Consider the following 23,599-nt stretch of genomic DNA (forward strand, 5'->3'; position numbering starts at 1 on the left):
GAATGGCTAAAATTAACACAGGAAACAACAGGTATTGGCAAGGATACAGAGAAAGAGGAACCCTCTTACACTGTTGTTGGGAATGAAAACTGGTGCAGCCATTCTGGAAAAGAGTATGCAGTTTCCTCAAAAAGTTAAAAATAGAACCACCCTATGACCCAGAAATTGCATAACTAGGTATTTACCCAGTGGATACAAACATACCAATTCGAAGGGATACATGCACCTCAATTTCTATAGCAGCACTATCTCTGATAGCCCAGTTATGGAAAGAGCCCAAATGTCCATCGACTAAAGAATGGATAAAGAAGATGTGGTGTGTGTGTGTGTGTGTGTGCCATCAGAAAGAATGAAATCTTAACCATTTGCAAAGACACGGGTGGAGCTCGAGAGTATTATGCTAAGCAAAATAAGCCAGAGAAAGACAAATACCATACGATTTCACGCATATCTGGAATTTAAGAAACAAAGCAAATAAACAGAGGGGGTGAAAAAGAGGCAAATCAAGAAACAGACTCTTAAGTATAGAGAACAAATGAGGGTTACTAGAGGGGAGGTAGGTGGGGGGATGGGTGAAATAAGTGATGGAGATTAAGGAGGGCATTTGTTGTGATGAGCACTGGGTGCTGTAAGTGATGCACCACTAAATTCCACACCCAAAGCTAATATTATACCCTATGTTAACTGACTGGAATTTAAATAAAAATTTGCAGGAAAAAAAAAAGAAAAATTCATAAAGAGATGCAGGAGTAGGGACAGAAATAACCAGGAGGGCTTCGTGGAGGAGAGGAGATGTGGGCTGGACTCTGATGTGGGAAGGGAAGAGACAAAGACTGGGATGAGCAGGGTGCTCACGTCCTGGAGGCAGCAGGTATACCCCATGCCACTGGATACAGCAAACGTGCCTTAGGTGGAAGCAGAAGAAACATTCTGGGGGCCTTGGCTGATCAAGTTGGATCCGCAGATCAAGTGTTGACCGTGATGGGATGTAGGACACAGCTGTTGGAGTCCACAGCCCTGTGTTTAGAAGTTCAGTTTCAGCCATTTAGCCACCATGTGGCCGTGAGCAAATTACTTAACCCTGGATTGTTAGGGTCTGTACCTGCAGTTGGTTAAGTATGTAAAAATACCTGGCTTAACGCAGTCAGTCATCACAAATTCCCCTTCTACTCTTGCCAAGAACTAGAGAACTACAAAAAGAAAAAAAGCGCTCTGACCAATGACACAGTATAACACGACCACAGTGTAATTCATCAATTCATGTAGGTTACTTTGTAACTTAAAATGAAGTCCCCCAATTTCTCAGAACAAAGGTGGTGTAGAAATTTCAGGAAAAAGGCACAGCTACATTTTAAAGAGCTGGTTTTACTTCTACTTGACAAAGCACGAGATTATTTCAGCTACTTTATCCCCTGCTGGAGCTCTGATTAAAAATACAATATGTCAACAATGACTAATTACGGCTTTAATAAGCCTATTGTTTACTTCTTGGCAGTAGCCTAATCAATTGACCACTGTTTTAAACCCACCTAGCATTTTCCGATATAAAACATTTATAATTTTGTCTTTGACAACTTTCACCCCCAGCTGCTCCCAGTGAGAAAAGAAAAGTCATCATTAGCAGCACAAAGATGTTTATAGCTATGCCCCCCCCCCCCCCCCCCGCCGTCCCTGCTATTTAGGTGAATATTCAGGCCTCATCAGAGCAGAGTAACAGGCAACTTAGTGCCTTGCTCAGAGCCCAGCAGGACAGAGTAGTTCTCCATTCGATAATCCTCTTTAACTTTAGGGTTGGTGAACATTTTTTGGATAATAACAATTTGGGGCTGAAAAAAGTCATGAAATATTCAACAGTGTGAGTGGTTTACCAAAATTATACTTATAAAAAGATTGCTACTCAGAATTCTGCATTCTGCGTTTGCCCATTTTTTTTTAACCGAGAAAGGGACTTTCATGTGGGAATATCCTCTCTTGCCTGTTCATATCCATAGTGACTGTTCTCACTGAGAAAGAATCATGACCTCAGCAAAGAAATGCCATGAGTTGGAGTTTTTTTTAATAAACTAAGAATTGTTATAAGACAGTTCTTATGAAATTAGCTTTGTCTAAGTTTCCCAGATTTGTTCTAAGATGAGAGGAAACCATGCAGCAAGCTGCAGGAACACAGATTGGGTTATGTGATCTCTGCAAAATCACCACCCTGGGTGCCCCCCCCCCACCCGCCCCCGCCCAAGGAAAAACATGATCACGTTTTCCATTACAGATTGACATTTTACTTTCTGGTATTTTTTAACGAAAGGACAAATATCATAATTCACTACATTAAGTCAAAATACGGAAAGGAAAATGTTAACATTTTAGTGGGAAAGATAATCACAGTAAGCTATCTGTCACCAAGAATACATTTGCTATATCTGACACTTTCCAGTTTATGGAAGGTCTGTGTGTGTCTCAAAGAAATTTGGGGAAATCAATCTACTTCCATAACATCAAAGAATGCTCTTCCTCTAACATTTCTACCAAATTTTAAAAAGGAAAATCCAAATATCTTTCTTTACTGTCTTGTTTCCTGAGGTTCCAGTAAGAAGCAAAGGGTTTCTTTTAGCCAGCTATATTATTACGGCTAAAATGAAAGTTTTCCTGCTGAACTCTGAGCCTATATGGGTAGGTATTATTATTATTACAATAAGAGGAAAAATTATGAAAGCTAAGTGCTTTGCATATTAAATTTCAGAAAGCTTCCAGTTACACTTAATAACAAAATAGAGAAGTTTCAGATTTGTTCTATCTCTATATTTCTGTTGACTTCATTAAGGTGAATATACCACTATATATGACTATTAGGGGGTTATATTTCAGCATAAAGCTGGCTCTGCTCTTCTCTGATAATGTGACTCAGCAGCTAATCTTCTCACTCGTATTTACACAATGACAAACACAGACTAGCATTAAGTCCATTGTCTTTCCCCTAATTAAGCCAAGGGTGGGACTATAATATTATTCACCTTAAAATCCTTCAACATCATGTGAAAGAGTAGACTTTTCCTAGGGTCTAAAACAGAAACTAGTTTCATAAATCCAACTATAGGTAAGGTTTACTTATTGAAGAATCACAAAGATTAGCAAAAATATACTATATCTCATAGCAGATAGGTTTACATTGTCTTAAGCAAAACAAATGAGTGGGATAAAATACGAGGAATGAGTATAAGAATGCAGGCTGGAACATTTTTCTCTAGCATAACAACATTGACTGGGTTGCATCCGTTATTAATTATAAAGGATCAGCAGGGTCATAATGAGCACAAATGTATGCATGCACACATGCACACGCTTGTGCACGCACGCACATGCACACACACACAGAGGCACACAAGCTCATCAAGCGTGAAAAGATCATGAGGCCTGTGCATACCACTCCCTAAAAGTCAGTCTTACATTTAACCTGATCTCGTCAGAAGATACGTCTGCTTTGAATGTTTATGGAGTAAGCCAGAAATATGTACAATTTACAATACAGATTACATAAAATCACATATTTGCATTTTTCAATACCCATAATTCAAAGCAGGAGAGTGAAGTCATCTTTTTTGTTGAGAGTTGGTGCAATTTACCCAACATGAAAATCTCCTCTGTCTGTAAAGAGCATGCTGAATACTTTGGAAAGGATTCCTAGGTCTCCTCACCTGGAAGTAAGGTGGTACTGATTTCCTGGAAGGACAGAAGAGGACAGAGGAGGGAGATCTTTGCACAAGGAGCCAGTGGAATATTAAGGCACAGTCTGTCATCAGTCTTGTTAAATCAACCCTGACAGATTCCCCAGGTGAGGGCTTCAAGAGCCCAGGCATTAAATGTGACCCAGGGCGCTTCAAAGAAAAGATCAAAAAATTGCCTGGGGACCTGACATGTCAATGGCCTCTCTGATTCCTGCCTTTGATAAAAACTGGGACAGCAAACACATTTACAGAACCTCTGTATGTAGACCACTAAACCCAGAAGAAAGAAGGAAATAAAGGAAGAAAATGGAAATATATATGAGATGATTTAGATACACTTAAAAAGCAACACTGAGGCATGAGGTGAAAATTTGAGAAAAGAATATGGGTTTTATAGTAAAAAATTGGCTTCACCATATATTTGAAGCACAGCTCCATTTATAAAGCAAGGATACTCATCTCCCCCAGGTTCATGCATTCACTCGCCCAACAAACATTTATTGGGCACCTATCATGTGCTGGGCACACAGAGTTTATTGCAGAAATTAAATGAAACAGCATAAAGTCTCCGCTATGTTACCAAGACAACTATAACGGATCAAGCCACCCCATGTTCTCACCATAGGCCCAGTTGCCACTCCTATTCTGTTAACAGTGTCCCCCTTCGCTCTTGAAAAGGTCTCCATTTGAACCAACCGCATGGTCACTACAGCTAATTAAGAGTCTCCTAACTTGTCTTCACGCCTCCAGCTTTGCCTCTCCCCCATCCTTCTCCATATAACAAGCAAATTTTCCCTCAAATTATAGTCAGACAACATCATTTTCCTGTTTCACATTTTCCAATGGTATTCATCAAACTGAAAATAAAACCCAGAGTTCTTTGAGTTCTTTTTCCTGCCTTACAATGCTGTATGACCTGGATGACTGTTCTCTATTCTCTCTTCTTTCAAGGAGCCACATTTCATCCTGTCTTAGGGTCTTTGCACTGGCTGTCTCCTCTGCCTATACCCTTCCCCACTCCTGTCTCACAAACCGATTTCTTACTATCATTCGGTTCTCAGTTTAAATGCTGCTTCTTCAGAGGGATCTTGTAGGGCCCCCAAAACTAAAGACGGCTCCCATTCACTTTCTGTGGCATCACTCTATTTTAATTTTTTTTTCTAGCTCTTCTTCCCAGCTGGTATCTGTCTTCTTGTTTATTATCACTCACTTTCCCATCTAGATTGCAAGCTCTGCGTGGGGAGAATCTGTGCATGCTTTGTTCACTTCGGAGCCTGGCTAAAAATAGGTGTTCAACAAATGTATGCTGGAGACACGAATAAATGCCCTGTTAGATCTAATTTGTGTGGTTCTGTAATAAAGACAGCTGGTCTTGGAGAACTTTGGGTTGTGCAATAAAAACCCTGAACACTCTGTATAAGAAACAGTGTCTTTACCATCAGAGTTACCTTACATGTTGAATCAAAGAAGAAACAAATCTAAAACTCGTAAGTACAAAGCTATAAAATTAAAGAAACCTGTGGGTGAGTATATAGTTTCCAACTCTACTAATAGTGGTTTTTAAGATAGCAAAGGCCTTAATACCTACCTCTGCTTCCTTGGTTTCAGACCATGTCCAGTTAAAATACATAAGATTTTGAAGAGATGATAGAAAGGGCTTTATTTAAGTGCTTTAGGGTAAGATTACTGAAGAGGGAACGTCTTTTGGGATCCTGGACCAAGCCCAACGTGTGTGTGTGTGTGTGTGTGTGTGTGTGTGTGTGTGTGTGTGTAGGTTTCCCCATACTGACAAGCAATTCTCTGACACCAGTAGGGTATCTGAGAATTCAACTCGATTCTGACATCATACCTAGATTCCACAGGTAAAGAGCTCAGCCCCACTAGATAGTCCCCTACTTCCGACACCAACTGAAAGCCAAGGTTACCTGTGCTTCTAACTGCCCAGCTACAAACTGGAGGTTCCAATGACCACCCCCTCCCCAGTACAGAGGCCAATTGCAAGCTCTTATTGTTACCTGTAGTTCCAGCCAAGTGGCTATAACCCACAACGCCTTCCTTAAGTTTTATTAATTTGCTCAAACAACTCGGGAAACTTGTTTACTCACTAGATTACTGATTTATTGCAAAGATTATTGAAGGTTACACATCAATAGTAGGATGAAGAGAGATACATAGGGCACGGCAGCAAGCAAAGAAGCTTCTGTCCTCATGGAGTTGGGGCCTGACATGGTGGCATGTGGAAATGTTCTGGCTCCCCAACCTGGAAACCCTCTGAACCCTCTCCTTTTTGGGTTTTTATGAAGGCTTCATTACTTAGGCATATTAACTCATTGGCCAGTGGTGATTGATTCAGCCTCCAGCTCTTCTCCCCTACCCTGAAATCAGTAGGTGAGACTGAAAGTTCCAACCTTCTATCCATGGTCTGATCCCCTGGCAATAAACCCTCATCCCTTGACACTTTCCAAAAGTCACTTCATTAACATATACCCAGTTGTAATGGAAGGGAGTTTGTTATGAATACCAAGACCCTCATGTCACCTTGATGGCTCTGAAACTAGGACAGGAACTGAGAAGTAGAGACCAAATATTATGCCCAAAGATGCTCCATTGTTCTTATCCCTCAGGAAAGTCCAAGGGGTTTGGGAGTTGTGAGTCAGGAACTGCAGAGGAAGCCCAAATATATCTGAGAAATATATTTTGGTCATCTGAATGATCAGATATATATATTTCTTACAAATCACAATATCACAGAATCTCATGCAAGAAAATTTGGGCTCAGATCCTCATTTCTACAATCTCATATGTAAAGGTTTTTTGTTTGTTTGCTTGCTTGTTTTGAGAGAGAGACAGAGAGAGAGCGAAAAAGAGATCATGCACACGGGGAGAGGGGCAGAAGAAGAGAGAAAATCTTAAGCAGGCCCCACACCCAGCACTGAGCCAGACTCACAGGGCTCAATCCTACAGACCATGAGATCATTACCTGAGCTCAAATCAAAAGTCAGGGGTTAAGCCACTGAGCCACCACTCAGGAGCCCCTGATCTGTAAAGTTCTTAATGATGCAACACATTATTTAAGATCTCACACGTTCACGATACACAATAAAAAATCTGTACTTCAAGAGAAAAAAATCATATTTTAAATGTAAAAAAATGGCTACTATTTCAAGAAGCCTGAAGAAAACATCACTATAGAATGCAAATACCTTACACTACATGTCACCTGAAGGAGGAAGTTTGCTACTGAGTAACTGTTTGCTACTGTTTTTACCGTGGACTTGATTCTTAGAGGATATAAACTAATTGCTCAGTAAGAAACTGGAATCTGGAGGCAGGTCTGCCTGTGAACAAATTTCAGCTGTGTTGAATTCTCAGAACCTATATTATAAAGATTTTTAAGGAGGATTACAAAGTCTTTTACTCAATTCACCGGCTTTATTTTTCTGCCCCTACATTTTTTTTTTAAGGTTATGGTTAATCTTCCCTTCTGTGGTACAAAGGCAAACTTCCAGAAAACCTCTTATGTTTTCCCATATATATTTTGTGACAGTTGTTCTGTAACAGTAGCATCTGTAGACAGTGTTTTTGAGGTGTACTGAAAGGCCTTCCTGAACCCCACATCTGCCCAGCCATAGAGCCTAAGGCCCTCATGAAATCCTTAAGAAACAGATACTCCAAAGGATCTAGTGGAAGGATGTTAACAACTGTATTAGAGCAAGAAATCACCAAGGAGGTAATATATTAACTAGTTCACTCATTAGTATTCATTAGGTCGACTCACTAAACTCACTACCTCCCACAGTCACCTAAACTAAGTCTTCCAAGGCATGATTCCCCCCGCCCCCTGCAAAGGCAAGTTTTGATTAGTAGAGGACCTGGTAAAAAGAGACAGAGCATATTGTGTTGAATGACTAATGAAAAGGAGGTGAAGGCAGAATAAGGCATATTTGTATTAATGAAATTCCTGAATGGGAAAACAGAGAAGAAATTTAGCAAAATAAGGTCAATGGGCTGATGGCAAGTGGGCAGGGCTGGGGTATAAAGCCATGCTCGTCTCTCTGCTCAGAATTTTATTTCCATCTGGCCCTAAACATGTCAAACCATTCTAAATATCTGTATTGTAACGGTTGAGCTCTTTGGATTCTAAAAGCTATTATAGATAATCAACTTAAGAAAACCACTCTGCCCTTTACCAGTGGCATTTAATTGAATCAATGATAATCTGTACTTTTACTAATACATTAAGTCTGAAGCTACGTATTGAAACAAGATGCAATAAAACGGTGAGGAGTTGGGGCGCCTGGGTGGCTCAGTCGGTTAAGCGTCCGACTTCAGCTCAGGTCACGATCTCGCGGTCCGCGAGTTCGAGCCCCGCGTCGGGCTCTGGGCTGATGGCTCAGAGCCTGGAGCCTGCTTCCGATTCTGTGTCTCCCTCTCTCTCTGCCCCTACCCTGTTCATGCTCTGTCTCTCTCTGTCTCAAAAATAAATAAACGTTAAAAAAAAAAAATTAAAACAAAAATGGTGAGGAGTAAGGGGAAATTCCAAATTATTCAACCAGAATTTATAATGACACACTTGTATTACTGGATTCTAGATGTAAAAGAAGCAACAGGCAAAAGGCTACCAAAAAATTCAAATGAGTGGTCTGAAGAAAGATAAAGGGAGGTGAAAACATTAGAATGAGATCATAAAAGACCTGGGCTGGACAAAGGGGAATTGTAGAAACTCCAACAAGAGTTGTATGTCATTCTGAGGTTATAAAGCTAGTCCTTCAGGGGCGCCTGAGTGGCTCAGTCAGTTAAGCATCAGACTCTTGGTTTCGGCTCAGCTCACATTCTCATGGTTAGTGAGTTTGAGCCCTGCATTAGGGTCTGTGCTGACAGCGTGGAGCCTGCTTGGGATTCTCTCTCTCTCCCTCTCTCTACCCCTCCCCCCACTCATGCTGTCTCTGTCTCCCTCAAAATAAATAAATAAACTTAAAAAAAAAAAAAAACAAGTACGTAGGAGCACCTGTGTGGCTCAGCCGGTTGAGCGTCCGACTTTGGCTCAGGTCATGATTTCACAGCTCGTGAGTTCAAGCCCCACATCAGGCTCTGTGCTGACAGCTCAGAGCCTGGAGCCTGCTTCAGATTCTGTGCCTCCCTCTCTCTTCCCCAACCCACTCGCATTCTGTCTCTGTCTCTCTCAAAAAAAATAAACATTAAAAAAATTTAAAAAAAAAAAAAAAACAAGTAAAGGCTAGTCTGTCCACCTAGAGCAGGTGCATTACCAGTAATGCACAGAAAGGGAACCCACTATGTAGCAAAGAACACATGATCATTATGCTTCTAAAAAAGACAAAATCAAGATATTTCAGATCAATTCATAAAGTTACCAAAATACTAAGAGAATTAATAAGACATTAAAAAGTTGACTTGGTTTCGATTTTCTTCCCTTCTTTTATAGTCTTTGTAGAAAACTTTACTTATAATTTCTTTGTTGCTATCACAGCATTATTCTTTGGATGCTGGGCCAAAACCCAATTCCAAACTACTGGAATCACTCAAATTATGGTTTCATGGATTTCTTCCCCTCCTCCTCCTCCTCTTCCTCCTCCTCCTCCTCCTTCTTCTTCTTCTTCTTCTTCTTCTTCTTCTTCTTCTTCTTCTTCTTCTTCTTCTTCTCCTTCTTCTCCTTCTTCTCCTTCTCCTTTTTCCTCCTCCTCTTCCTCCTCTTCCTCTTCTTCTTGTTCCTCTCCTCCTTCTCCTCCTCCTCCTCCTTCTTCTTTCTCTTCTGTTTTTTTAAGCATCCGCGCTTGCTCCGGACTGTCAGGCAGCAAGTGCCCTCTGAACTTCACTGAATCTTAAGGAATTCTCTCTCATCTACTTTTTGTTAAATGTCAAGATTTCAAGGTTGGTTGGTCTTCTAAAGATGCTTCTGGATGAGTTGAAATGATCAAAATTCAGAGAACTTAATACCTCAGTGCAGCTCTGTAGTCTTGGAGTCCATGATAATTGTGCTTGGGTCCAGCTGCACTGATTTCCCTGCACTGCCCAACTACCCAGAACACAGTATATGCTCAGGTGTTTTGTTTTGTTTTTTTGATGTTTGTTTATTTATTTTGAGAGACAGAGAGTGCTAGTGGAGGAGAGGGGAAGAGAGAGAAAGAGAATCCCAAGCAGGATGCATGCTCAGCATGGAGCCTGATGTGGGGCTCGATTCCACAACCCTGGGATCATGAGCAGAAATCAACAAGTGTCTGACACTTAAAGGACAGAGCCACTCAGGCACACCGGCATACACTCAGGTTTAAATTTTTTAAGTTTATTTATTGAGAGAGAGAGAGAGAGAGAGAGAGCACACAAGCAGGGGAGGGGCAGTGAGAAGGAGAGACAGAATCCCAAGCAGCCTCCATCAGCACAGAGCTGGATGCGGGGCTCAAACTCACAAACTGTCAGATCATGACCGGAACTGAAATCAAGAGTCTGACACTTAACCGACCGTGCCACCCAGGTGCCCCCATGTTCAGTTTTAAAACAGAATGTCAGGACAGTGCAGCAAACATTTGCTGAACGTCAACTATATGCAAGAGACTTTTCTAAGTGCTGTAAACACAGAGACACACACGAGTAGCTAAGCTGGGAACAGAATTTGGTTTCATCTCTCCTCCCTGGATCTGTCCCTCAAAAGATATCATTATCACGAAAAGATCTTGAAACAGATACTCACATTGTGTCCTCTGTGACAGTAACTAGAATGGTTTTGTGGTCTGTCTTACATCATGCATTCCATAAAACACATCTACAAAGGGGGAGAAAGAAAGTATTTGGGATATGCGGGAGTAGACATCCACCCCTCGTTTCAATTCAGTCCTTTCATTTACACATGAAGACATGGGTATGATATACACACACTTCAAGCAGAATAAGATTTCTTAGCATTAAACACTGCTTCCTTTCCCCCTAAGTCACATAATTATGTCTGTTCAAGTCTTTTTCATAAGCCCTTCATGCTCAGGTGACTCAAGGCAGATGAACCAACAAGCACAAAATCCAGAACTACCTTGTAAAGGATTTATAGTGATGAAAGAAACTTGAACCCCAAGGAATTTTACCTGTTCAGTTTCTCTCAGCTGGTTCTCTCTAGAAGGCATTTTAGCGGAGATAGTTGTCCGCTGAGAAACAGAAACAGCTGTTCTGAATTGTTTTCCAAATTAAAGATTGGCATTTCTGAATAGTGTTAAGAAAAGTGGAATCTCAAAGTTAGGTCAGATTGAGATGTGACCCTAACAAGACTTTGGGGTCAGACATGGCTCAAATTCCTTTCCTCTAATTACCAGCTGTGTAGTTTGAATAATTATTTAACCTGGCTCTCACATCCCTCCTGTGGAAATGGGGTCATACAGTATGTGTAAAGCACCTGGTTAGCCAATGGGGAGACACTGAGTAGGTGAAAATGATCTCGGTATAAAGCACTATCAGCAACAATTTCTTTGGAATCTTTGCATTTCTTTGTAATTACTGTGGCAATTGCAAACATTAATAATATTTCTCATTTTGTGACTGTGGTAAAGGACTCTGGAATGCCTTGGGCCCTATGAAAAAGTGAAAATACAGCATAAAATGTAATGTTCTAAAGAGTTTACCATTTAAGAACTGCTTTGTGAATGATCACCAAAATATACTAGGTAAAGACACGTGTATGTAGTATGTATTTATCAAAACTCATTGAACTGTATACTTGAAATGGGTGCATTTTTCACTGTGGGGTAAATTATCCCTCAGTCGAAGACAATCACTGGGGGGAAAAAAGGTGCTGTTGCCTGAGTACAATCCTGAATGATGTTGATGAACTATTCTGCAGTGTGTGATTTGGGGGCAGAGACTTCTAAAACCATCTCAGAGGGTTCTAATGTGAGAAAAAATAAAAAATAAAAAGACAAATAAGCTGCTAAACAGCATGATGAGTAAAGAGTGTGTGCCAGAGTTAGCAAATACTATTCAGGACACTCAGTTAAATTGGAATTTGGAATTAAAAAATAATGTTTTAGTAGTGTAAGTGCATCACAAATACTGTACATTTAACTGGATGTCATGTGTCTCATCCGGCAACTGAACAGTATGATAAATTTGGTGCAAAAAAAAAAGGAGAAAGAAGAAAATATGTATCCAAGTGTTTAATTAGACATGTATAAAATGGATTTTGAAGTTTTGCTTCTGGGAGGGGGAACTAGATAGGAGGCAAGGAAGGGAAGGATACTTTTCACTGTACACTTTTTGTGCCTTTTAAATTCTGAACCATATGAAAGTATTACATATTTTTAAAAGAAATAGAATTATAAAAATTAAAAATAATTTCTAAGGGGAGCAAAGAATCAATATAGGGAGACATAACCAATACATATGATACACTTAGAAAACAAAAGTGATAGGAATCTGTCAAAACACTTTATTCTATTAGACTCTGGTTTTTCAGTGTAGGCATAAATAGAATTCATAGTAACAATCACTTGTTGAGTTGCCAGATTATAATTGGAATTAATATTAGCAGCCTCCTGTTGAGTTGCTGTTACGCTAAGCACTTTACATACTTTAGCTAATTTAATCCTCAGAATAACCCTCGGGGGTTTTGCAAAGGAAAAGGCTGAAACTCAGAAAGGTTAATTAATTTGCCCAAATCACACAACAAATGATTGGCAGCCCTGGGGTTTGAATCCAGGTCGGTCAGAATCCACAGCTTGTTGCTTTTAAACACAAGACAATTACTGTACTGTCTTCCAGCATGTTGATTCCCAAAGTCAGGAAATTTGCAGTTGGACATGAAAATCAATGCAAAAAGGAAGGGCAATGAATGCACACTTCATATATCAGCGTGAGGCACCAAGCTACGAAACACAACACCCTGGGAACTATTTCCTTTTTTAAGTAAATATACGGTTACACCTCACTTCAGGCAATGCTTGTGGTCCTGGACAGTCGTTTATAAATGAGATTTATGCAAATGCAATCATATTTAGAGTAAAACTGGAAGTCTGCTTTTTAAACAAAGTGTGTAAAATATGACTGAACTCAATTCCGTTGCTTTGGGGCAGGGCACAAAATCGGATAGCCTAAGAGTTTGCTAATCGTCCTTCAGAGTTGGGGTATTAATATAAAACATGACTGACAGTTTACGTGTGGAGAGGCTACTTCGCTAAATTACAAAGGATTTAGTCAGTTAAATTAAATTTCTAACTTGAGGCTACTGTTAGCTAATTTAGTGCTCAGAAAGCATGAGTATGGGGCGCCTGGGTGGCTCAGTTGGTTGAGCGTCCGACTTCAGCTCAGGCCACGACCTCACGGTTCACGAGGTCAAGCCCTGCATCAGGCTCTGTGCTGACGGCTCAGAGCCTGGAGCCTGATTCGGATTCTGTGTGTGTCTCTCTCTCTCTGCCCCTCCCCCACTTGTACTCTATCTCTTTCTCAAAAATAAATAAAAACATGAAAAATTTTTTTAAAAAAGCATGAGCAAATATTTATTATGGAGAAGCAGAACGCCACTTAACTTATCAAACTCGTACTTTTATCATAGCTTATCAGAGACAGGAATATGCTAGAGGACTAGTTTTCTATTGTGAATTGTTTTTACGAAATTTCCCCCAAATCTATTCTGTACACATCTTACACGTTCCCATGATCTGCCTTGTTTAGATGGCAATGTGTAGGAAGTGGGGGAGAAAAGGGTTTATCTGTTAGAATTGATGATCAAAGGCAAATTAATACTTCAAGAGTCCTTAAAATTAGTAATTTTATAAACAGTTGACCAAAAGCTATCCTTCTTAAGATGAGAGCCACAGACTTGCCAGGATTTCTGTCAGAGGTTGGGATGGGCGTGGTGTAAGGCAGGTAACTGTCCCCTCCAGCCCAAGGGCAACCAGAGCATCGCCCTGAGGTTAAGGCAACACTTGACTTCCCCATGTTCAAACTTTGCGCTTTCCATATTACATCAACTCTTCTGAGCACCCAGTATTATGATTCTTAATTCAGAAAAAATCAACTCAGGAATGATCATTCAAAGCCGTATCCAGAGATGTTGTTGGCCAGGCAATAGCTCCATTTGTCAATGTTGGTTGCCATCTCGGTAGAGCAGTATTTGTGCCATCATCTAATATTCTATTTTCCTCTTTATTCCCCATAAATGGGAGCACTTTCTTTGAAAGAACAAAATGAAAGAATGTGTATAAAATGCTAGATCTACACCATCAACGATTTTATCTAACTAGCTATGAGTAATTGAAGATTTCATATTACTTTCAGTTCCCTGGAAACAGACAGCTTTCCACCTCCTCAACCCTTACCACCCCATACCATACCGTGAAATTTATTTATTTTTTACATTTATACATATTTGATTCAGTACATCTTTTCCAGAATGCATTACATTCTGGTAAGGGACTGCCAGTACTTAACCCGCATAAAACTCATGTTATTTCCAATAAATCAAATTGTTTCTCCATTTGATTATATTTGTTATATGTAATTGAATCAATGGGTTTTTTTTGTTTACTCTTCTTCATTTTAAAAATAGGGAAATTGAATTGTTTACATCATTTATAAACTATGATGGTTAAAAAAATGTTTTCCTTCAGTTTTCCAAACCTCTTGCTTCTCCCCCCTGTAAGTCAACAGCCTATTCTTACCTAAATGTGTCCTTACCTAGAGTCTGGGGAAATACATGTATGTTTATTTATAAATAAGTTTTATTTTAACATTTCTTTACTCACTATTTGAGCCTATACCTTATAACTCTCTCCAAATTTTATCAGAAAAGTCTTAGCACCAGTGGCAAGATGAATTAGTAAGTAAAAGTGAGCACCGATATTTAAAAAAGACAGGCTTACAAGGCCAGTTTCAGGTATATCTAACCTCGTAATCAACGTGATATTTCTAATTAACATCGTGTTCTTAGCTGGAGTAGTCTAGGATGGGTTGGAGGCCATAGCCTTCAGCATTTCCAAGTTGACTCTCTAATCCACAGGTAAATAAATACATATTGTTCTCTTTCTACAGTGATTTTAGAAGCACAAAAACAACATCCTGCTCAAACATACCTCTTCCTCCAATTTACTAGGAAACCGGGTAATTCTGCCATTACAATAATTTTATCTGAACTTCTTAAAAAATGTAAATGTCAGCAAAACATGTGTGATAGTACCACATCCCAGTAACACACAGAACTTTAGATCCCCAGGGAAATCCTTCAGAGAACGAGATAGGATTAGTGTCTCAGACTTTCTTATTGCCAATATAAAAGCAATCGTATAAAATCTATTTCTACATTATTTACAAAACTACAATTAAAAACATTATCCATAATGGGCTTTGTGCAGTAAAGTTACTATTAGAACAATGATAGAAAAAGACACGTGTCTCTCCCAATAAACTGATACACTTTCTTTAATCCAATAAGAAAAGCTATGGTACTCATTATTTGTGTTTGTTTCTGTTACCTCGAAGATCAGAATTCAGTTTTTTTTCCTTAATGTTTAAATGATCAAAGGTGCCCTGCTTAAACTACCTTACCTCTCTCTACTTGTCAACTACAGAACTCTGTTCTTGTCTTTTCTATTCCTTTAGCTACTGCACTAAACTTTACTGCACTAAACTGTTCATTTAGTGCACTAAACTATTGCACTCCTTCTGTGGGAGGAAGTAAACCCAGCTGATTCTCGTACTTCATGGTAGTTTTATTCTATAAAGTCACCGTAAATACTGATTTAGTGAACACTGAGCCATTTTTCCCAGGGGAAACACAGGATAAACTTCCTGTGAGCCTCTGGTCCCAATATTTCATCACCTGATCAATTTAAACCTCATTTTATGTGTATTTCTGTTAAGGACACCTTACTTAATATTACTGTTGATTCATAAACATTGAACTCAGGACCAATAGCACTATAACTCATGCCTGGGTGAAGCTTATCTGATGCATGTATTTTCTTCATAAGGCACATTACAGCCTCCCTGCACTTAAGAGCACTAATCACTTCAGTAATATGCTCGGGGCACATTTTAAACAGAAAAACTACTACCTAAAAGCACAAAAATGGGGAAAATATGGCACTAAATAAACTGTGAAAAGGACACTTGTTTACAGTATGAGAAACTGAAAGGTAGGAAACTGAAACAAGAAAGTAGAGTGTCCACTCGTTTGACCTCAGCTGGGAACAAGCACATCAGGAGACTCAAAATTTTCCCCATGTCTATGCATGCTTGTGAACGACTACAAAAAACACCGGGAGTATTGACATCTTGGAGTTAAAAATAAATTTCAGCCAGCGGGAATATGCACAAATAGACAACTGGCAAATTGTGAGGATTGGTTATATGACTTCCCCAAATTAACACTATTATATTTTGGCCAATTAGCACATTAGACACCATTAGAATATCAGATTATGGAGTAGAAAGGAGGGGCCTGAGAGAATGGGGACCAGGGACAGGTACACTTTGATTATCTTGTGGGAATGAGAGAAAGGTTAGAGCAAAGGCAGGAGGAGCAGATCCCAGGGGAGCAGCCAGGGAGCCCCACGAGGGACTCAGGTCCCTGAGACAAGGATAGGAGAAGCATGGTGAGCCTGAAATGAACATAGCATTAACCTATTTCACAACTGTACTTTTTTCCTATCGCAGTGACCCTTTCATTATACCCATAATTGCTTAACTAGGGGAAGTCATGGGGACTTCTTTTCTTCCCCAATATATTCCTACCCCAAACTTAGAAAAATGTGTCAGGCCATATGACCAAGTATTGTAATGCGAATATGTCTGAGGGAAAAGAGGCCTAATACATAATGTGCTGATTTGGGCCAAATTGTTAGTTAAAGTTGGAATACCTGGTTCTCAGGGGGAGATTCCACTTTCTAGTTGATATTAGAACAGCCACTCCCATCTTCCCCAATGAAGTATATTGGGGAATGAACCAGTATAAAGACACACACACACATACACACTAGGTAAAAACTGGTAGAAAGGCAGGTTGGGAAAGTTCCTTGTGAATTTTGTAGGACTAGCAATAAAGCATATCAGTCTGTCCAATGAGGATGCTGCACACAGTAGGTCCTCCAGGGATCAACTATGTTAGAAGTATCTCTAAATTAAAACTAATTAGCTCACGAAGTGAAAATTCAGTCTGGTTTTCCATCTCTACTTGGCTTATCACCAACAGTAATAAACCCTCTTGGATCTTTCATTCACTGAAAAAATTACTGGGAATATTCGCACCAGCCAGCCCTGTAGATATTTCAACTGCAGCCATCTGTCATGGTTTATGACTAAGTCAGTGTCTTTTTCTGTAAGGTTATTTCTTGTGCAAAATATTGATATATATTAAACCTATATTTGTACCTGGGTTTTCTTCATGAACTTGGCTTGGTTCTTGCAGTCACACCCTTGTTATTTCAGACCCAACCCTGATTATTATGACACTGCAGCCATCGCCCGGCTTTCCTTCTAGTTCTGTGGGACTTGCACTTCCTGTCCTTCGTTTGGACTGTGGCCCTAAACCTATTTGGATGGGCAATTTACATACAGATTCCAGCATATGAGGGATGGTTGCTCTAATAGTCACAGTTTTAAAAACTATTTTAATCTTGATTATCTGAAAAGGAAGAAACGTGGATAGCTCCAGTTTGGTCAATGTTTATAGACTTTGAAGAAACATTTCAAGGAAGACTTCATCATTTACAACATTTACATTTCAGAAGAACAGAAATAATAGAAATGGAAATAATAGACATGTTGTTACCGTACGGTATTTTAACATGTTGGGATCAAGTACACTGAGCTGAAGCTTAGGATGCGTCTGATTTCCAAATAAGCCATTTTTTTCTGCTTTTTTGCAAGGTAGTTTAACATTGGTCCCCTGGCTCTGCTGATATGCAGCAGGTACACCACTGTGGCTTCAGTGTTCCTATTATTCTTCCTGGTCAGCAGGTGTCATGCTAGCTGTTCAATGTGTTCAGCATTATACCTAGTCCCTGGGGAACCAGGAGAGGACACAAGAGAGTGAGTATGACTACATCCCTGATGCTATTTTTAAAACTACTTCACGTGCAAGTTCTCTTATCAGAAGCACATTTTTAATATAAGGTAGCTTAGAGGCACGTGGGTGGCTCAGTCAGTTAAGCGTCCTACTCTTAATATTTGACTCAGGTCATGATCTCATGGTTCCTTGAGTTCAAGTCCCGTGTCTTGATATTCTCTCTCTTTCCCTCTCTCTCTTCCTCTCCTCTGCTCACTCTCTCTGTGTCTCAAAAATAAATAAGTAAACTTAAAAAAAAATTTAATTAAGGTAATTTAGCACTACTAAAACAAATTTCCTTAAAAAACTGAAATTATAGGTATACTATTACCACAAAGCTTTAATAAATATGAAATACAAAATATTTAAATATATTAAATAAATATATTAAATACTAAATAGGAATATTAAAATATAAAATATTTAAACACTGTACATGGTGCTAATTTATTTTAGTGCCTTTCTGAACCTCAATCATCAGAAAAACCTGTAGCACAAATTCCAGGCAGATTAAGCTACTTGCTGACATAATCCCCAGGGACAAATGGTGTAAGTAAATCTGAGGGGCAGTGATCGACTTTATAGAGGTTTACAGTGTCTGTTCATTAAAATATAATACAAAAGCATGAATCGAAGATATTAACAACAAATATTTTTGCCTGAAACTAGCAAATCAAAGGTAAAATTGTTGCAGCAAACCCCCAGACTAAGAATATATTTTAAATAGGCATTTTTCTCTTAAAAGCAAAAGATAAAATCTAACAGCGATAAATATCTTAAACTATATTGTGATCAGTGGTTGGATTTCGGCTTGGACCCATAGCATAGGAAAAAGAATTTCTACCTATCCTATTTCTATGCTCCCAATGGTTATTTTCTTTGTCTTTATTGGTATTATCATCTAAGCTTAGATGGATTTGGACTGTCCTCATAAATCACATTATACCTAAAAATTAGTTGAAAGTAGCTATCTAAATTTCCATTCAAACATAAAGTTTTATAGACCTATTTTTCTGAAAAATAGTTCAAAAACTCATGTCATTAAGAAGAGACTGGAAACGAATTCAGTGCACTTGATAAAGTGTTCTAGTAGTTCTGCCAAAAAAAAAAAATCCCATAAAATCCTTCTAAATTCCTGTAGTTATCTGACCTAGGTTTTTCTTATGGCAGAATAAATGGAAGACTGCCGGCATAATCCTTTCTACGACAAGTGGGTCAACAACTTCCGTGTCAGTTTTCTAAATTTCACTGACTTGAAATTATTATTTGGAGATAAGCCAAGTACGGATAGAACACCAAGTCCAAATTTTCCCACAATGAACTAATTATAGTTTACTTTAGGGCTATTTCTTATATAGCTGCCTTTTGCTACCAGGCATCTGACCTATCTTGTTGCTTGACCACACTTCCAAATGTGTTAATGTGGCAAATAAGGGACGCTGTTTTGCTTCCTATAATCAATAGGTGTAGTTTTATCTCTAAGGAAAGTCAAACTGTTATCTTTGTGGTTCCTGTGAATTGTTTAAATCTTCAATTCTGAACCATTTTATTTTATGTAATAAGTCTGTTTTTCTAGACTGACAGGTTAGAAATTGGACTGAATAGTATACTGGCATCTATTTCTGTGGATAACAACTCAGAGGGCAATAATGGTTTTAACGGTCACTCTAAAATTACCAAGATGCGGGGCGCCTGGGTGGCGCAGTCGGTTAAGCGTCCGACTTCAGCCAGGTCACGATCTCGCGGTCCGTGAGTTCGAGCCCCGCGTCAGGCTCTGGGCTGATGGCTCGGAGCCTGGAGCCTGTTTCCGATTCTGTGTCTCCCTCTCTCTCTGCCCCTCCCCCGTTCATGCTCTGTCTCTCTCTGTCCCAAAAATAAATTAAAAATGTTGAAAAAAAAATTTTTAAAAAAATAAAATTACCAAGATGCAATCAACCGAGAGATCTTTGGTATTACGTACCTAAAACGTTGGCCATTTAGTTTGCAGTTGTGGGCCTGGACCTGTTTAGAGATTGTACAGCCGTTCACAAGCCTATCTCTTAAACTAGCAGCTGGCTAAGTTTGGCTCATAAAAATGCTATCATTCCTGATGGAAAAATGCTTAGGCTGGTTAATCAATTACAATTACTTTAGTCTGCAGACTAACCACGGTGTCTGCCAGCTTACCACCTGAGTCTCCTTACATATATTTGTAATGTTTACCCATGAGACAGGAAACCAAGAACTTACTGTCAAGAATACATAATCGGAGTGTGCAGTCAGTTCAGCATCAGACTCCTAAGCATCTTGGCTCAGGTCATATTCTCAGCTCAGATCGTGATCTCACAGTTAGTGAGTTCAAGCCCTGCATCAGGCTCTGCGATGATGGTGCAGAGCCTGATTGGGATTCTGTCTCTCCTTCTCTCTGTCCTCCCCCACTTGTGCTCTCTCTTTCTCTCATAAATAAATAAATAAATAAACAAACAAATTTTTAAAGACTACACACTCAAGTGTTATGGACAGCAATGGTGAGCAGGCCTCAAACTCTATTAAAAGAGTTCCCTTCCTGAGGATTGACTTAGGAGACTCTGTAGAAGGACACCAATGACCATTTCTACAAAAGGACGTTGACTATATTTTCAGAACTGCCGATCTGAACACTTATCTAACCCAGGGTCTGCCCTTAATAATGGAAGATTTTAGGGGCACTTGGGTGGCTCAGTTGGTTAAGTGTCCAACTTCAGCTCAGGTCATGATCTTACGGTTTGTGAGTTCGAGCCCCACATCAGGCTCTGTGCTGACAGCTCAGAGCCTGGAGACTGCTTTAGATTCTGTGTCTCCCTCTCTCTCTGCCTCTCTCTCTTTCTCTCTTAAAAATAAATAAACATTTAAAAAAATGGTAGCTGCTCCAGGATTTCTAGGCCATAGCATCACCATCCACTTGGGCCACATTAGTTTTTATTTATAAAGTTCTTTTTTGCCCCAAATCATTCCCCTACAATACTATTCTTAAGCCTGCAACTTCTAACATTAGGTTTGCCTTTGGATTTTTGCTACATAAAGTAAATATGCTCACTGGGCAGAGTAATTCATTAGCTGTTTTCAGTCATGCCTACATTAACAAAAATTCATTCATCAGAAAGACTGGTCAACAAGCCATTAATTTCCCATCTTGGAAGCAACAAACTATCAAAACAGAGAAAAATGGACTCTGAGATAAAGTTCTGACAAGGAATAATTTTCCCTTGACTTGTACTAAAAAGAAAGTTCTTTGCTCCACTTTCAATGAGTGTCAAAGAAAAAAAGACTCAAGCAGACATTTTTACCTCTATGACAAAATAGACTATGTAATAAAATTTTTTGTCCAGATAGGAGTTTAGGGGCCATAGGGAAAACGTGGCTTTATAAAAAGCTTCCTTATTTCCAATTATATAGGAGAAGCTGAGAATATATCATTTCTCTAAAATGTCTGCAAAAAAGAATCTTTCATTTCTTTCTTAATAAAGCTTCAGGACAAAAGCAACTATTCTTAAGAATGTTATGGATTTACCTTAGACACCTTGCTATAGTGTAAATGTACTTCTGGCAACTCAACACTGGAATGATTATGATAAAAATATTTACTCTTCTTTTTAATTCTAGCCCCAATTCATTTCAGATCCAGTTAAACAGGGTAATTTTAAAGTAACAGGAATAAAGTGATATTTGCCGCTTAAAAAAAAAAAAAAAAGATATGGAAGCAACCCCATGTTCATCATAGATGAATGGCTAAAGAAGATGAACTGTGTATATATAACAAAATATTAACCAGTCATTAAAAAGTATGAAATCTTGCCATTTGAGACAACATGGATTAGCCTGGAGGGTACAATACTAAGTAAAAGAAAGAAGTCAGTCAGAGAAAGACAAATACCATATAATTTCACTCAGATGTGGAATTTAAGAAAAAAAAAAAAACCCTAATGAACAAAGAAAGAGACAAAGAAAACAGATTCTTAAATACAGAGACCGACTAAACTGACAGTTGCTGGAGGGGAGGCGGTTGGGGGGGAATGGGTGAAATAGATAAAGGGGATAAAGAGTATACTTACCCTGATGAGCTCTGAGTAGTGTATAGAACTGTGGGGTCATTATATGATACACCTGAAACTAACAGAACACTGTATATTAAATATATTTAAATAAAAATAAAATTAAAATTGAAAAAAGGTATTATTCAAGAGCCAGTCTACTCTGTAGACTTTTCTTCATGAGTGCTGGATTTGATATATGTTCTTAGCATCTGGGAGCACGAGAGAGTACATCAGGCCAGGAGAAAAACCCTTAATAGATAAAAAATTTCACTTCTACCTTTATAATACCCTTTTCCATGGCACCCTGTGGTTTGGAGAACTCACTGTCACCCACATCAAGTTCAATTTTGTCTCTAAATCGTTCATTCCTTGGGCTAATTTTGGCAATTGTGTTAAAAGGAACCAGACTCATAAAGATTATGGTTAGGATGGGAGACATGTTTGTTTACTTTAACCTTCTTTTGTCTTTTTCATATCTTGGCATCTATACTGTCTAAATGCCTGAAATCTTCACACGACATATGTAAAACAATTATCCCAAACAGAAAGCAGTAGTAAGAAAAAAGTAGAATTTGCAAAACTGTGCCCATTAAAATGAAAATGATCAAGCTTTTGATATTCTTACACAGTGACCCAGATTTGAAAACTGGTGCATTCAGTGAAGGCATTCCTTAGGTGGTAATATTTCAAACTGAAAATGATGGTGGTTGTTGTCAGTCTTTAATCAAGGACTCATTATCAACACAAATTTTCACCCTTGACGACGGTATCAGAGTTATAATTGATAGTGATCTGCAAAGGTCCATTGTGAGTTACAGCTTTTACAAAAAACACATTTTTCCAGAATTTGGTGTCAGAAATTATTTATCCGTAACAAAGAACGCTTTACATACCTGAAATCCAGAAGGTATGGAGATAACACCTCAACTGGACAAGTGAGCATGAAGAATGCTGTCATACTGATTACTTAATACTCAGAAATACTTGAAATGGAGAGGCAGTCATATGGTAGTACAAAGAATGTTTTTAAATGTAATAAAAATATTTCCAGACTTTTTCAAACAGTGAACTGGAAACCCTATTATCATGGGGTTGGAGATGGATGGGAAAGGGGAGGTAGGAGAGAAAGAATAACTCTCCCTAAAACTTGGTCAATCATTTGCCATATATTTACCTTTGACAATATTTTGCATACTGTTGCAAATTGCAAGAGTAATCATAACTAGAGAATTATTCCTTTAGAACATCAGGATGTATTTTATGTTTTGGTAGGTAGATCTTGAGATTAAATGTGTCATAAGTTCAGTCACAGCCGAGCTAAAAGAAAGCTACCTTAAAAAATGAAGAAATGGGAAATAATTTGTTTTAAAATTGCTATTGGCTGGCTATCAGTTATTACAGCATGATATTAATGAGCCAAAATCAATAGACTCAATCCCTTTAGAGATCTGTTAAGTCTTCCATTCTCTCTACTAGAGCACATTCCTAACGAGATAGGAGTCATTTTTCACAAGGTGGGGCTGGGAGAGAATACAGAATGGAATTACAGAAAAAGGAAGTGTTACTTGAAGCGATTGCCTGACAAAAAGGGATAATGATGCCATCTTCATAAACTAATAGCTAAAGGCAAATTTAATATATTCTTCTGGTTTAACAATGATTAAAATGATGATAAATATATATAATTAGATGTAATCTTACATTTCCCTTAAGTCTTTTCAGAACACACATACCTTTATTAGTCAAAGCTGATGAGTGCTTATGGAAACAGAAGAAAATCATGAGTCCTATGT

At 38.8% G+C, this 23,599-nt stretch overlaps 1 protein-coding gene across 5 annotated transcripts in view; it reads right to left on the bottom strand.

Annotated features, from left to right (window-relative positions):
* RAB27B (RAB27B, member RAS oncogene family) overlaps positions 1-23,599 on the bottom strand; it is a 148,656-nt gene that overhangs the window by 26,423 nt on the left and 98,634 nt on the right. The window contains exon 2 of one of the 5 annotated variants that reach the window (XM_058692034.1): positions 10,423-10,494. The exons of the other annotated variants lie outside the window; for them this stretch is intronic. Coding sequence (XP_058548017.1) covers positions 10,423-10,424 — 2 coding nt within the window. The 5' untranslated portion in view covers positions 10,425-10,494. The remainder of the gene's footprint in view (positions 1-10,422; positions 10,495-23,599) is intronic. 5 annotated transcript variants of the gene reach the window in all.

This window comes from Neofelis nebulosa, chromosome 11 (assembly GCF_028018385.1).
Source record: "Neofelis nebulosa isolate mNeoNeb1 chromosome 11, mNeoNeb1.pri, whole genome shotgun sequence".
Lineage (NCBI taxonomy): Eukaryota > Metazoa > Chordata > Mammalia > Carnivora > Felidae > Neofelis > Neofelis nebulosa.